The sequence below is a fragment of the Pocillopora verrucosa genome, chromosome 13, assembly GCF_036669915.1.
Source record: "Pocillopora verrucosa isolate sample1 chromosome 13, ASM3666991v2, whole genome shotgun sequence".
In the NCBI taxonomy this organism is placed as follows: Eukaryota; Metazoa; Cnidaria; class Anthozoa; order Scleractinia; family Pocilloporidae; genus Pocillopora; species Pocillopora verrucosa.
Window position 1 is genome coordinate 395,777 of NC_089324.1, and position 14,730 is coordinate 410,506.

Below are 14,730 nucleotides of genomic sequence, written 5' to 3' on the forward strand. Positions count from 1 at the left end.
GTCATTTCTTCATCCCCCGCTCGTCGCCCGTGATGTAGTAACAAATATTACAGTCGAACCTGTTTTGAGTGGTCACGCAAGGGTAAAGGTCTTAAAAAGTAAAGACAGGAAATGGAAGAATAACGTCATCCGATGACAAAACCGTCAGTCTGTCAAAGACAGTCTGTCTGTACTTCCTATGAAGGAAGGGAGATTGGTGGGACTCGAAGAAGGTGAAACTCACGAAAGAGAGAGCTTCCTCCTTTGAAATATTTTGCTTTGAAGTGCTCGTTGGAAGTGTATTAATTCTGTAGCTAACATCATTTGAAGCCCCCGCATGAACTTCCTTCCGCCTGATTTGCTAGAAGGCTCTCAATTGCTCTGCGACACAAGCGGCGAGGCTCACGTGTTTCGAGCCGGCGAGAGATGCTAGCGCGCGGGAGGTCTGCGAGGGGTCTCGCACGAAAATGACCCAGACCCCTTCATTGATCTCTCACCCGCTTTCTTCTCTCGCTGCCTCTGCTGCGACACTAATGAGAAACTGAACGCTGGGTTTCTTCCTTCCAAACTTCTCCTCCGTAATAACTTCATCCAACAGCGCTGTATGATCATAGCAGGTTTCCTAAGACACCAATATGTGATGAGACAGTTTGGTCCCTCGCTCAACGGAACGACTTTTTCTGTCGTCAAATTGTATCTCCTTGAATACGAAAACAGAGAGTTGGTGATTCACTCAGATGGTTTTTCCTTACCTTAAACTGATCTCGCTATTGACCAGAAAATGCCGAAATAAATCTTACTCAATATGACCTCTGATGTAACTTTTTTACTGCATTTTGATGACGGTGAGCAATTTTTTTTCCAACACAGCACGCGACAGGCTGCTAAGGAACCGAGTTCGCGCGAGCAAAAATGCCGCAAAAAAATAAAGCTCATGTGAACTGAATAACGGTTACCTTATTCGATATCTATGACATTTAAGTGAAAAAGAAAGCGGAGGTACATCACCTCCGTTCGAGTGTTTATCGTAAAGGAAACCCTTGTTGTCTCCCTAGAAAATATGAACCTTAAGAAAATGACGATGCTGTTTCTTTGATAATATTGCAAACTACTTAATTTTATACTCAACTTAATTACTATAAATATTTCAACGACGTGTCAATTACAATTCAGCTGTAGTGGATTCAGCTGGGATGACAATACTGCAATATCCCTGCAGTGAACCACCTCGGGTAACATTTGCCCACGGAAGGCGAAGTTGAATGAAAACTTACAAGACACTGGGTTAGGTAAGCAGCATACGTATTTTAAAAGCTGATATATTCCCATCTTTGTAAATCTTTCTCGTCTTCCTTACTATTCCCTCTTGATGCAGTCTTAAACGTATGGTCGATGTGGAATGCACAGCTCAGCAGTTTAAAATGGCTTATTATGATACTACAAAATAATTTTCCATTTCAAAAAATCTAAGTGTATCTATGGCTGTCAAGGAAGCCACTTCAACACCTTCATGTAGCTTCTTAACAGTTTTAAAAAAGAAGCTCGCTTATCTTAGTTGTGTTTACCAGAAAGAAAAACTTCCTAAAAGTGGTATTGTGACTGTTCAGGTAGAAACAGGCAATTTAGTGTTAACAACTGAGTTGAAAACGTAAATTGACCACCGTAAAGAGTTAAAAGGCTGACGTTTGGAGCGTTAGCCTTTCGTCAGAGCGATTGACAAAGGGCTAACGCTCGAAACGTCAGCCTTTTAACTCTTTACGGTGGTCAATTTACGTTTTCAACTCAGTTGTTAACACTAAATTACCTGTTATGCTCTCCCACCGACGCAGCACAACAGTTTTTTTAGATACTCACCCCCTTTGTTCAGATAGAATACGTGCTTGGAGTAGGATGCAAGCTTATGGTCTCAAAGATAAGTTTGAACTTATTTCACAGATGAGATTGATTCAAAAGTATGCAAATGTGTATTGTTTATTCACCATAGTACATCGTGTGTTTCATATCTTTGTAACGTGGCTCGACCCAAAGGTGAGATATACTTAAAAGTAACCGAGTCTACAAATACCAGGTAGGCCTACAAACATTTTGTAGATCTAGAAGGTAATGAAATGATCAGAAATTTTCATTTTCTACTCAAACAAATGAAATGTTTGGTCTGACTGTTAAAAGACGCTTTAATTTCACAGCAAAAGTAATAGATATATTGAGAGGTTCTAAAAATAATTTTTTGTGATATTGGTCAAAATTTTTTTGCATTCTTTATAGGTATTCAGTCACTCTCGCGTGATATTTTTGGACAAGACAAGAGATAAAGTAGGCTGAAACACTTAATTTTCATTTCTTTCGGGGCATCTGAGTTCTCTTTCGAAAGTGGGAACATCACAGTTTTAATGGGACAAAATGCGATTAAATTTTCAGTGTAACCAATCAGTTCTAAAGATGATGTAGTTAACAAGGATATTCGAAGATCACTTTCACATTCAAGGATATTCGTATCCACCGATCTGAGGAATTTTCTGTCTAAAATAACATCCTTCTGCCACTATTTTCGTTAAAATCAGAATCTGCATTGCGGCGTCAACAAAATCGAACCGGATCGGATCACGGATCACGGATCACGGATCAAATGCTAAACCGCGTACAATCCGCAAACCGGAATGAGCAGCAAAACCGAAAAACCGAAGTTTTTTGGCAGAAAACCGATCTAAAAGCAGCCAAAACTGCAAAACCGAAAATCCCAATGCCTCCTTCCCGCTTGCCTTCATCCATGGCGGCACTGCACAACACTCCTCGATACAGCCGTGAAAGTGATTACATGGAGCCTTTTGGGCAAAAAAAACTTTCAAATGGGCCTACGCTCAATTATGTCAAGCAGACTTTATTTTGGCTTGTCACGTAAATTTTTTGAGTCCGATCCATGATCCGTGATCCGATCCGTGATCCATGATCCGGTGCGGTCCGATCCAGATTTTGTCGACGCCGTCCGTAACATATAAGAGAAATTGGATTTGCTAAATATCAAGCTTAACTGTAACAAAGTTACAGTCGATCAAAATGATAAAATCACTGTAACTGACTAAAATGACTAATTGAATATTGGCCGTAAAATTCCTCGCTATCTCGTCAAACATTTGAGAATAATGCTCAAACTTGGTGGAAAGATGCGGATTCAAGTTAATAATTTGGCAGATAAGTTAATATGCAGTCTGCTGATGAAGTAATTTTCGTCGATGTGTGAACCTAGCACCTTCTGCTATGGTCCTCCTAAAATAGAATCAAGGTTTTCAGTGCATTAGTTAAATAGAAACAGATGAAGAACAAAGGAAACAAGATCTAGCTGTAAGATATCTGGTATAGGTACTGAAACGTTATTTCACTCTCCTTTTCCCCTCAGTATTTGGAGCCAAAACTTCAGTTGAAGATCGACACGCATTCGCTATGGGTTACGTGAAACAAAGAACGTCGCACCGAATGTATCTATTGGTTTTTATTTTAGCATTTGTATTTTCTCTATTTTCGGTTGTTTACGTTCATTACTATACTTTGGTTGTGCCGCTGAAACAAGGAAGTCCATCATTTGTCATCAAACAAGATGTAGACGCCTCGCGCAGCTACACAAGTGCAGCCAGCAGTGCAAGTCTCATGCATTCCATAGCAAACAAGAAGGAAAGTTTTCAGCGCAACACAGATGATCTATCATATTCAGGGAAATCCATTCCTCTGATGGACTTCAAGGACTTACAAAAGAGAAAAAAACGATTGCTTTTATTGGTTACTGTTGGCAGTGCACCACAAAGATTCGACAGGAGGCAGGCAATAAGAGATACATGGTGGAAATTTTGTTACGAGAAAAAGGTGAGACACGGTTAATTCACATACCATAAATAATCGATCAAACGCCGCCCTTAATGAGCGCTTCACTTTAGAGGAAAAATGTAAAGGTTATGTCCCACCTTCAGAGGTTTAAAAAATCGATTTTTCTTTTATTTGACGAAACTGAATTCAAACATTTAATTTAATGTGTCCATAAAATAGAAATTATTGAAATCTTTTAAAGCACTTGAGTTATTTAAAAAAACGTATTTTCAACTAGAAGTTATTAAATTAGGAAGGTATCATAATCTCGAACCTAGGCGAATCCCCTGGGGGAATTTTCGCCGCAACCTCTCATGCTGGGGTTCGTTTTCCGTGTTATTTCTATATTTTGTTTACATCGCGCACTTGACAAAATTCACATGTGGAAGCTCCTTGTTTATGAAAAAATCTTTGCTCATGGAAAAATAAAAAGCGGAAGAAAGTCCTCGGTAAAAAAAAGAAGAAAAATAAAAGAAGGCCCAGAGAGGAAGGAAAGAGTACCACTCTGTCAAGTAAGGAAAACATTCCTTTGTATTCCGTTGTGAAAGTGACTGGTACTGGCGGAGCGGGCATAGGGTAAAATATGGACTAGACTATTTTTTGGACCATTTTTTGGACCATTTTTTTTACTATTTTTTTTGGACAATTTTGAAGGGGGGAGCACACCATTAGTACTGAGGGAGGGTAGGATGAAGTCTATCAGTACTAAGGGAGGGGTGGGAGGTGGAGTGTTATTACTTAGGGAGGGGTGTGAGACGGACTATTACTACGCAGGGAGGGATGGGAGGTGGTTGTAATAGGAAACACTGCTAGCTAATGGAGCTTTTACTCGATCGTACAAACAATTTTAATTGGTTTTTCGACTGAGTTTTTGTATGTCAAAATTTTAGCGCTGGGCCGCGGTGTTTCTTAATACTTTGTCATGCGAAAGCGAAACTGCCACGTAAACACTGGACTTTAATTTGTATTGAAAATATCGCGTTTACGATCCTCCACTGTTGAATGATGCGTGCGCCTTTTAAGTCAACTTGTGCACCATCAGTTGCTTCAAATTTCCCTTTGTGTATACAGTATGAAATTACTAACTTAAACTATCTTCCTTTTGTCATTGATCTTATCAAACGAGATCACGGAATTTCCGGTCTTTAGCCCTTGACTTAGCAGCATTTAGAATTCACAAGCGCTATCGCAATTTTGAAGTTTATACCTTTACTATATAAAATCATGAGCGAACGATTTCGAAGAGGAATCCATGTTCTCGAATGGACCAAAAACACTGCTGTACTCTCAAAATGGGAAAGCGCAAATATCGATTTCATCTGTTTCGCAAACAAAGGAGATAATCACCGACACCGGAAATCGCGACCAGGTATTCCTCGCGACTCCCCTAGGTTTGTTTTCCAATTTGCCCAAGCCGCTGTCGATCAGTTCTTGCGTTAAAACCTATGAAACCTGCGAAGTGGAACTATGTTGGCTACTGTTGCTTGCCGGTAATTTCCGTCGGCAAAACGTAGAAGTCCAGTGTTTCGTGGCAGTTTCGCTTTCGCATGACAAAAAAATGAAGAAACGCCGCGGCCAAGCGCTAAAATTTTAACTTACAAAAACTCAGTAGAAAAACCAATTAAAATTGTTTGTGCGATCGAGTTAAAGCTCCATTAACCAGTAGTGTTTACCATTACAACCACCTCTCACCCTTCCCTGCGTAGTAATTGTCCGTCTCACACCCCTCCCTGAGTAATAACACCCCACCTCCTACCCCTCCCTTAGTACTGATAGACTTCATCCTACCCCTCCCTCAGTACTAATGGTGTGCCCCCCCTTCAAAATGGTCCCAAAAAAAAATAGTCCAAAAAATGGTCCAAAAAATGGTCCAAAAAATGGTCCAGTCCATATAGCTCCACGCTGGCGTCCAGATTTCGAACAAAGAAGTCGCTGTCATACCAAAATTTGCCATACACAATGTTAAAAACGAGGTTTTATTTTCTTTATGCAAGTACCAGCCTTGATACAAAAACATTAACAATCGCCTCGAATCGTAATTTTGAAAGCTGCCTGTCGATTTGTTGTCTTGCACCTCAGCACATTTTCCGTTTTTTTCATTTATGCCGCGGATTTTCTCCTTTGTCTTTGGCAACTTTGCTCATTGTTAAGTCGTCTTCTTCAAAGCTCTACCGAGCGATCGAGATAAAAAAAACGTGTCTGCGAATGGTTACTTTTCGCGGGAAATCATGATCCATCGTCATTAGCGCCAGGAGGTTCCGTTGTCCCATTGGTTTGCGGTTTCAGGAGGTGAGGTAATCTTCTGGTGTGGCGCGAGTTGTTTGCGAACATTCAAGGAATAATGACAAACGAAAGTGTGTCAGGGAATTTTGATATTTGAAATTGTTGATTGATGCCTTGTGAATAAGACTTTGCAGCCATTTTGCTCGTGCTGCGGCATCTGATACCCGATAAAGTCAATATTATATTATATTTTTATCGTAAACTACAGTCATTGAGCTTTCTTCTGATGTGTAGTTTGTTAGGATTTTAGCGAAAGTAGCGCGCGTACGAATTTTTTCTCGGACACCCGCGAAGGTGGGAAGTAACCTTAATAAACGCCGCCCTCGAATAAACGCCGCATCATCATGCGGCGTTTATTCGAATGATAGACTCAAAAAGCACACAGCGACAATTTCTTCGATCGCAGTTGGAAATTTTGAGTAAACCAGACAAGTTCTCTTGAATGAACCAATTCTGATGTCGAGAAAGCAATCCGACATACGATCTTTATTCACTTTATATATTGCAATAGTATTAACATGCAAATGATGAAATTGAGAGCAATATGAAAAATGACTTTTTAGACAAACACAAAAACATTTTTTTTTTTTCAAAAGTAAAATGGTCAGTTACCATACTACTGTTTGGATTTTAAATAAACGCAGCCCCTCGAGTAAACGCCGCATTCGAATCACGAAAAATTTAATAAATGCCGTGGCGTTTTTAATCGAATAAATACGGTTTTAAAATTTGGAAATGTTTCCAAAGACGATAGACTCTGACAATGGACAGCAGTGTGTGTCCATCTGGTCCCATTGCCTCTTGCAGCCAAGGAGGCCTGGTCACTTAGAAACCTATATATGGCACCATATATGGCAGTCGCTTTCACGCTTCCTTCGTTCCATTTCCATGTCCGCCTACCTCGTTAGCTAGTGTACGTACCATGCTTCAATGTTTCTATATAGCTTTAAGGTTTATTTTCTCGGTAGAACCCTTCCAGTTAATCATGTAAAACTAGACTAGAACGGTATTCCTTAAATGAGAACACGCCATGAGTACAGTAAAACCCCTTCACTTGATTCCGGTTACCTCGAACCCCCCGCACACTCTTTAATCGCGTTTGATACGAAGGCGATAACATTTATGGAAACGTAATACATTTCGCTTAACTTCCTAAGCTAAACATAGCTCCGACATAACAAAGTAAATGTTCGAAAATGACTGTTGATTGTACAAGAATGGTAAAAACAGAATTCACACCAACCCCAATAACTCGAATTTCCGCTAACTCGAACCACTTTTCGTTTCTTCTGTGGATTCGAGTTGGTGTGGTGAGAGTGGAGACTCTGTCGCCTAATGTTGGCTGATTATTTCTCTTCAACAGGTCAAATGCGTCTTCTTTACAGACGGCATCATTAAGAACCAAACTCTCCTTACCCTTCTACTCCAGGAAAAAAACCGCTACAAAGATTTAGAGCTTCAACCGCTTCCATCTGGTGTTCAATTCGGGCAACGCTTTCTAAATTCCATCAAATGGGCCACGGCCAAATTTGACTTTAAATATTTTCTCAAACTGGATGACGACTATTTTGTTTGTCTAAAAAGACTCCTATTTGAACTTCCCTCGCGACCGAAGCGCAATCTTGTATGGGGAAGTTTTCATTGTGAGTTTGGAATTTCTTGGGCAGACGAAGCATTCGTAATATTCTCTGCTGACATGATCCGCAAATTCTTGATGCAAGATAAGAAAAAGATGCTCTGTCACCCATTTGCTGACCAACAGTTTAGTATTTGGATGAAACATATGACTAAGCTTTATTTTCATGACACAAGGCTTCACCATGACCCACCAGCTTCATTTACGCCTGAATTTAAAGAAATGAAAAACCTATGTGACTCGTATATTGGAATACATGGTACATACGTAGAAGAGATGAGGAATTTTGCGAAGGTTGCAAATGATGGCGCAAAAGAAGTAGAAACTGTCCCTAAATTTTCAAGATTCTGCCCATTCAAAAACTTTGATTATCGAAAGTTTTCACCTAAGTATTATTTTCGTCCTAAACCTTGTATACAGAATCCCACTTGGAAGAATTCTACATTTACTGGTCGTGAAGACGAACACATACTGCGTCAGGATGATCTATAAGACGAATAGCATCGACTACCGGGGTTTTATTTCTAAACGCCAGAGTTCCAAGTCTCAAGCACAGTTGATGAATATGTGATAATCTCAAAAAAAGGTTTAATTTATGAATTGCAAACCAGTTCTCAAGAATAGTTTAAAACGCTTATTCACAAGATGGTGTTAATAGCTTAAAAGAAGAGAAGGCCTTGATAGACCTATTTACCTAATAAATGTTATTTTGATAGATTGATTAATTTATATTTATTTTTTCCAATTTAAGAACCATTGTAGAATATAAGCTGGGCTAGTTACTTCAAAATTTTAAACTACCGTGTAAACAAAAATTTCTGTTCCCGTGCGCTGCGAAAAATATTCGCAGAGTAATTAATAGAATAGCCACTGTTTGTAACTAAAATGCGTTCGCTTATTCTTCCTTACACATAATCTCTTCCCTTAGATTCGCTTTTGCAGAGATGCGTATTTGCGCGAGGAAAGTTGGGGCGAGGGGTGAGGGGGTACTTGGATTATTTTGTGCCCGTGCCACTAGCCTCTCTCAACATTGTTGTTGTGATCCCAACTTAGTCACTCTCTTGAGCTTTTAAGGTAATTCATCTTAAAACAAACTGACGCATTTATTAAACTGAACACTTAATTTTTCATCTACAGTACAGAAATTTAGGTACATTTGAATCTTCCTAATTTTTAAATCCGTACTCACCCCTTACCCCTAAAGTCCTGAAAATGTGCAACCCTGTTGTAGCAACTCTAAGAAAATACAGTCTCATTATAGTCCATCCAGTCGCCAAAATGCGACCCCACCCAGTGGCACATTCCTATTAACCTATTGCTAGAAGTTACCCACCCCCCCCCCCCCCCACGACGTAATTGTTCTTCTCGGAGCAGATAATGTCTGCGTATAAATAGTCAAAACAATCATCACAAACAGCTTACCACCAAAAAATTTTAAAACGGGAGGGGTTGATTTCTGGAAAATTGTAGACGAAAATATCAACAGTTTAATAAGGATCTGGAGAAGATCTGATGAACCAAAGATAGAATAAAGATAAAGTAATAAAAACAACGAATTTGTACTTGCCATTTGTACTTCGTCACGAACTGTATCTAACTTAACACGAAGACTGAGTGATTAGTCTGAACTGAAAGTCAGAAATGCAACTGTGGACCGCTTAACCCTTCAACTCTCAAGATCTGATTGTTAATTCTCCCCTCCAGCTGCTACACATTTCCTTGTAAATTAGCTATGAGAATTTGATGTTAGATCGAGGTAACAACTTCTGCCTGATAAGTATGAGTATTCGCATTTCCTGTTTGCTGAATAATGAAGGGATATTACAGGGAGAAGTTACATGTTGATTATTTCTGGGATTAAAAGTGTAAACTACATAACATCACAGAAAAATATAATACAGCGAGTTTGGTTAGACATCAATACAACCCCTTCCTGACTCCTCTGATTAACACTGAATGGAAATTTCTAGGAGAAGCTGAATATCAAAAAGTTGTATTAAAACAACATGCAAGCAACAGATCTCGAGATCGGCGAGAAGTAATGGAAACGCGTGTTTTTCTACCCTCAATAATAATTCGCGTAATTTTTAGGAAATAGGCAATAATACTTTTTAAGGACGATGCCAAAAATTTCCTTGCAAAGTATCCTTGTATTCTGTACGCTGCTCTGATACTTTTCCTTCTTCCAACTTACTTGTCAGAGACATTATTCACATCTTCTTGCAAAATTTTATTCTTCATGCGCCTGACCCCAGGCTCCTCTCAAATTTGTGCGCCTGCCACTATTTTAGATTTTACCCTTTCACCCACGTGAAACAGTTGGGTCGCAATTCGTCGTATTTTGTAATTTTCTTTGTTGTAAAATGCCTAAGAAAAAGACAGGGGCTCGAAAGAAAGCCGAAAAACAAAAAGAACGCCAGCGAGGAATAAGAGAAGGTCGTGATAGACCTATTACGGAATATTTTTGCAATGTGATAATGGTGGGTTTATGCCCTTCATGTTGAGGTCTGAAATTGTTTTACTATTGGGATACTAATTATTTGTTGTTATATTTTCATTTATTAACGAATCAACAGGAATGTGATAAGTGCAAAAGGTAAGGGTGATAGCTCTCAATTCGCTCAGAATATTATGTAAAGAAACATGCTTGTTATTGTGAAGAAATAATTGTAACGATAAACTGTTTAATACTGATTTCCTTTCATAGGCGCATGGATAAAAACTATAAAATCTCTTTCTTTCCTTTTTTTATAGACGACAGAAAAATCGAGCTTTTTGTTATTTTTGCTCATCAGTTCAGAAGTTACCTATCTGTGGAAACTGTGGTAAATTTAGCTTTGTACTGTAACAATTGATATTATTTTGAGGAGAGTATTTATGCTGTCCTGAGGAGAAACAAGGAAACTGAAGTTTATTTTATTCTTCTGTGTTGTAGGAAAGACAAAATGTATGTCTAAGAGTGGAGACTGTGTTGTTAAACATGGAACAACTTTTACAACTGGCTTTGGGATGGTGGTAAGTGTTTTTTTATTTTTGCTGAAGAATTTTCAGCTTAAATACCAGCCCTTTTAACCCTTTGACCCCCAAGATCTCATTGTTAATTCTCATTACTGGCTGCCATATAAGTCTTATGACATTACTTTGGAGAATTTGGTATTGGATCAACCCTATTGATACTTTTCTCTATTCTCATCACTTATCTGTTTGATATTGTATTAAATAAATATTGTTGTAGTCACTTATGAGAGTTAAAGAGTTAAAAACACTAAAATTTGTGTACTTTTAATTTTTTAATTACAAATTGCAGCATGTAATTTTTGTGAGATATATTTTAAGGAATTTAAAGGTCAGCTGCAGTATCATAATTTATCACAATATGTCTTTCCTCTGTTTGTAGGGAGCTATTTGTGATTTCTGTGAGGCTTTTATCTGCCACGGCAAAAAATGTTTAACCACTCATGCTTGTGAATGTGCCATTAGAGATGGTGAATGTATTGAGTGCGAACGAGGTGTCTGGGATCATGGTATGTGTTACATTGCAAAGAGTCAATAATCATGACTTCTTACCAACCAAGCCTTAGTACCTTAGTACTCTACTGGCAAATGATGGCCTGTGGTTGTGGCAGTACAGGGCAGTATGGATCCAGCACAGTGAGGTCCATACAAAAAATGATGAAGTTTAAACAGCATTTCATTTATCTCAAATATTAGAGGGAAAACTTTAAATCTGTCTTCTTGTGTGCAAGGTTTCTGGGAAATCTTGAGGCCTGAAAGAAAAAATTTATGGGTCATGTTAAGTGTCTCATGTTAACTTTGATGTTTATATTTATTTGAAATATTTGTTTCTCTCTTGTAAAGGGCTCAGAGGCTTGCAATAAGCACTATTTAAATTGTAAATTCATTGTTTTACTTATTTTATCGCGGGTCATTGCTCTTCTTGGTTCTCTGTATCTGGAATAGTACCTAATCTTCAATTGCTCTTTTTCTTTTCTAGGTGGACGTGTTTTTGTGTGTTCTTACTGTGCATCATATTTGTGTGAAGATGACCAATTTGAGCATCAAGCCAAATGCCAAGTACTTGAGTCTGAGACATTAAAATGTAAGTTTTTAGATGAGTTGGCAAAATACAAGGATTTGTTTGGGAATAAACAGTTTCAGTTTCACTCTCAACTTAAAACATATGATCTTGTTTTGAATAAAAACAAGCTTACCTAGCTTAATTTTGTATTGTGTGAATTTTCTGGGCTGATTTAGTGTAGTTTTATTTTATCTGCCTTTCCCTCTGTACAATCCTTTTGTTTGGTTGGTATTATACAGAGTCCTGTCATGGGAAAGGATTATAAAGAGGGAAAAAAAGATGAACTAATTTAGACCAAAATTGTCCTAAATCAGCCCAGAAAATTCACATGATACAAAAAGCCAGGTAGGTTTGTTTTTATTCAAAACTCGTTGTGAAGTTTTAGGTTGGGAGTGTGCTATTAATTCCTCTAAAAATAAATTGTTATATTTTTGCCCATTGCACAACATAAACATTTAGTATTTGTACATTTAAGGAGGCTCACTGATTTTTTTAACTCTGGGCTTCCTGTGGCATACCTGGTATATAAAGGGTTGGTAGCAAGAGAAATCAGTTGGAGTATGAAGTAGAATCCAGGTAATCTGGCTTTGTGTTTCATTTCACATACACCAGGTGGTTCCTGTAACAGATTAGGTCAATACTCATGCCTCAAGTGCAAGGTAAATTTTCTTTATTTTTCTATTGAAAACATGACATTTTACTTTTTCAGTGGAAAAATTTTGATCATTATTTTCCTCATAGAGTACATCTAGCTGCCATACAGGCTTTTTTTCTATTAAGCTGTCGATAATAAATTACTTGTTAAACAGTGTGTTAAACAAAGCTCATTCAATCTTTCCTTTTACTGACCTGGTTTGTAACCAAGAGCCTGCAGTCTTGTAGCTCAGTCTATGCGGCTTAGTGAGTTTGAATCCTTATATGGGACTCAAACGAATTAGCTGATGTACAAAGGACCCACTGACCCCTTCCCACTCTGAAATAGTGTTGAACACCACTTGCAATTTTTGTTGCTACTGAAAGTAACTAAACAGTGTCACAGCGTTCCGTGATCAAAACAGAAAAATCATCGATAAACAGAAATGCAAATACACTGTTGCTTCATTTTTTTTATTCACTAACCTGTGTCCCAGCGGGTTTGGAACCCCTCCCCTCCTCCGGTCCATTTCTGCCAGCGGATTTGGACCTCCCGGCCCAAAATGGACCCTGGCCTGAGTGAATGCTTTCAAATATCAAAATTCGTACAGGCATGTTACTGCGACGATCACGTCAAAAGAAAAGGAGTTAAGTACGTTAGAGGACAGCCTATACCCTGTCCAAAATGTGGATACCAGACCAAAGAGACCAAAGATCTGAGCATGTCCAGTAAGTTAACATTTCCAATTCAAAATTCTTTGGCGTTTTCATGGCGTTGTACGTTCGTTGTTTCAGATCATCTCTTTTACTTTTAATTTTAGCTCGTAACTACGCGTATTCTCGTCAACGAAATGATGTGGACAACGACGACGATGATGACTACGGGTCCAGCGGTTTCAGTTACGGGTCAAGTGGGTTCAGTTACGGGTCAGGCGGGTATGCTTACGGGACATCCCACTACGCAGATAATGAAGACGAAGATGAAGATGATAGTGATGAGGATGATGACGAGGAGGAAGAGGAGAAAGAAGAAATTGATGACGATGACGATGACGATGACAAAGAAGACAAACAGGAAAGAAGTGACATGGTGGACGACAAGTTGTCTGAATTAAAAGTTTCAGTGTCTTGACTAAACTCAAAGGTTTTCTTGGAATTGGACGACTCTTTATTATCTGCAGAAACTGGCGTTTATGCAAAGAATATTTTATTATTGCAGAAGAATAAAATAATGAATTAAATAACAGAGAAGAGTCAGTAGAATCGTACCGGTCAAAAGTTTGAAAATGAACTGACATTTGTAATGTTTGTCCTTGCACATGTGAGTATTGTAAAGACTTATAATGTTTTTGAATTAGCGCCTTGACTAGAGGAAAATTGCGCGAATTCTTTTCTCATTCGCATGTAAAATCTTTGATTACGTGAGGCCCGAAGACTGGCGCGTGATCCTCAGAACCAAAAAGGCAAAATAATCTCGCTTAAGTAAACAGCTCTACTTCCGCGCAGTGTTTCTCTCTCGAATTGCTGTTTCAGTTGCCGACAATTTAAACAGAAAGTTAATACTCAAGAGGAAGAAAATTGGAAAAGTCGATTGTTAATGAAAAATTTGACATGGTGCGATGACTTCCATTATATCATATTTTAACAGGGGCTCAACAAAGAAATGTATCTTTCTTTAATTGTTTTATTTTCGGGAAAAAAAAAATTAAATCAAAACAAAAAAAAAAACATTTCAAAAGTGCAATAACAATTTTCAAACTGGATACATGTGATTCGCAAGTTAGCCCGCGGAAAACCTGAATTAGCAATCCGTGAAGTAGCCATATTATGTTCGTTCGACATCGGATTTTTACAGTTTACAACAATTTTATGTTTTCGTTCAAAACATTTAGATCGTGAGTTCCAAAAGATAGCTAATGTGTTTGATTGGTAACACTGTATGCCTCTGCTAAGATACGTGACAAATTTTTAAATCAGTTTTTGTGTTGAAAATAAATAATCGATTTCATTCAAATAACAATGAAAAGCAAGTTTGTCGGCTGTAGTACATTTGATTGTCATTCTTAGTTTTATTTATTAACAATTTTACAAGGTTACTTTAACACATTCATTCAACATTTATCGCAACAGAATTTTTAATGTTAACGTAAAGCGAAGAAATAAATCTAAACTGTGCCACAAACTTTCTGGATGATACTTCTCATTCCGAAAATACACCTTGTCAGTGGTCTTAAAGAGTTAAATGAATTGGTAATGTATGAAATCA

At 38.2% G+C, this 14,730-nt stretch overlaps 2 protein-coding genes across 3 annotated transcripts; both read left to right on the top strand.

The window, feature by feature from the left end:
* Nucleotides 1-1,199: 1,199 nt before the first annotated feature.
* Nucleotides 1,200-9,204, top strand: LOC131789534 (beta-1,3-galactosyltransferase 6). Of its 2 annotated transcripts, XM_066160455.1 has the most exons (5): nt 1,230-1,268; nt 1,964-2,007; nt 2,245-2,292; nt 3,374-3,834; nt 7,481-9,204. In XM_066160455.1, exons 4-5 carry the CDS (start codon nt 3,418-3,420, stop codon nt 8,243-8,245), a joined length of 1,182 nt encoding a protein of 393 aa, XP_066016552.1. In that variant the 5' UTR covers nt 1,230-1,268; nt 1,964-2,007; nt 2,245-2,292; nt 3,374-3,417; the 3' UTR covers nt 8,246-9,204. The 2 variants fall into 2 exon arrangements, with proteins under 2 accessions (XP_058962664.2, XP_066016552.1); XM_059106681.2 differs by lacking the exon at nt 1,964-2,007 and having other exon boundaries at nt 1,200-1,268.
* Nucleotides 9,205-10,046: 842 nt separating this feature from the next.
* LOC131789488 (zinc finger protein 330 homolog) lies at nt 10,047-14,627 on the top strand. Its single transcript, XM_059106618.2, has 9 exons — nt 10,047-10,233; nt 10,330-10,349; nt 10,508-10,578; nt 10,689-10,768; nt 11,151-11,277; nt 11,748-11,852; nt 12,444-12,490; nt 13,076-13,193; nt 13,286-14,627. Exons 1-9 carry the CDS (start codon nt 10,117-10,119, stop codon nt 13,594-13,596), a joined length of 996 nt encoding a protein of 331 aa, XP_058962601.1. The 5' UTR covers nt 10,047-10,116; the 3' UTR covers nt 13,597-14,627.
* The last annotated feature ends 103 nt before the right edge of the window (nt 14,628-14,730 follow it).

Bases quoted from the DNA above. Each gene is read 5' to 3' on its own strand.
- LOC131789488 (XM_059106618.2), top strand. From the start codon at position 10,117: ATGCCTAAGAAAAAGACAGGGGCTCGAAAGAAAGCCGAAAAACAAAAA. The intron at 10,350-10,507 runs GTAAGGGTGATA...CTTTTTTTATAG, and splicing joins GAATGTGATAAGTGCAAAAG to ACGACAGAAAAATCGAGCTT. The intron at 12,491-13,075 runs GTAAATTTTCTT...AAATTCGTACAG, and splicing joins ACTCATGCCTCAAGTGCAAG to GCATGTTACTGCGACGATCA.
- LOC131789534 (XM_059106681.2), top strand. From the start codon at position 3,418: ATGGGTTACGTGAAACAAAGAACGTCGCACCGAATGTATCTATTGGTT. The intron at 3,835-7,480 runs GTGAGACACGGT...TCTCTTCAACAG, and splicing joins AATTTTGTTACGAGAAAAAG to GTCAAATGCGTCTTCTTTAC.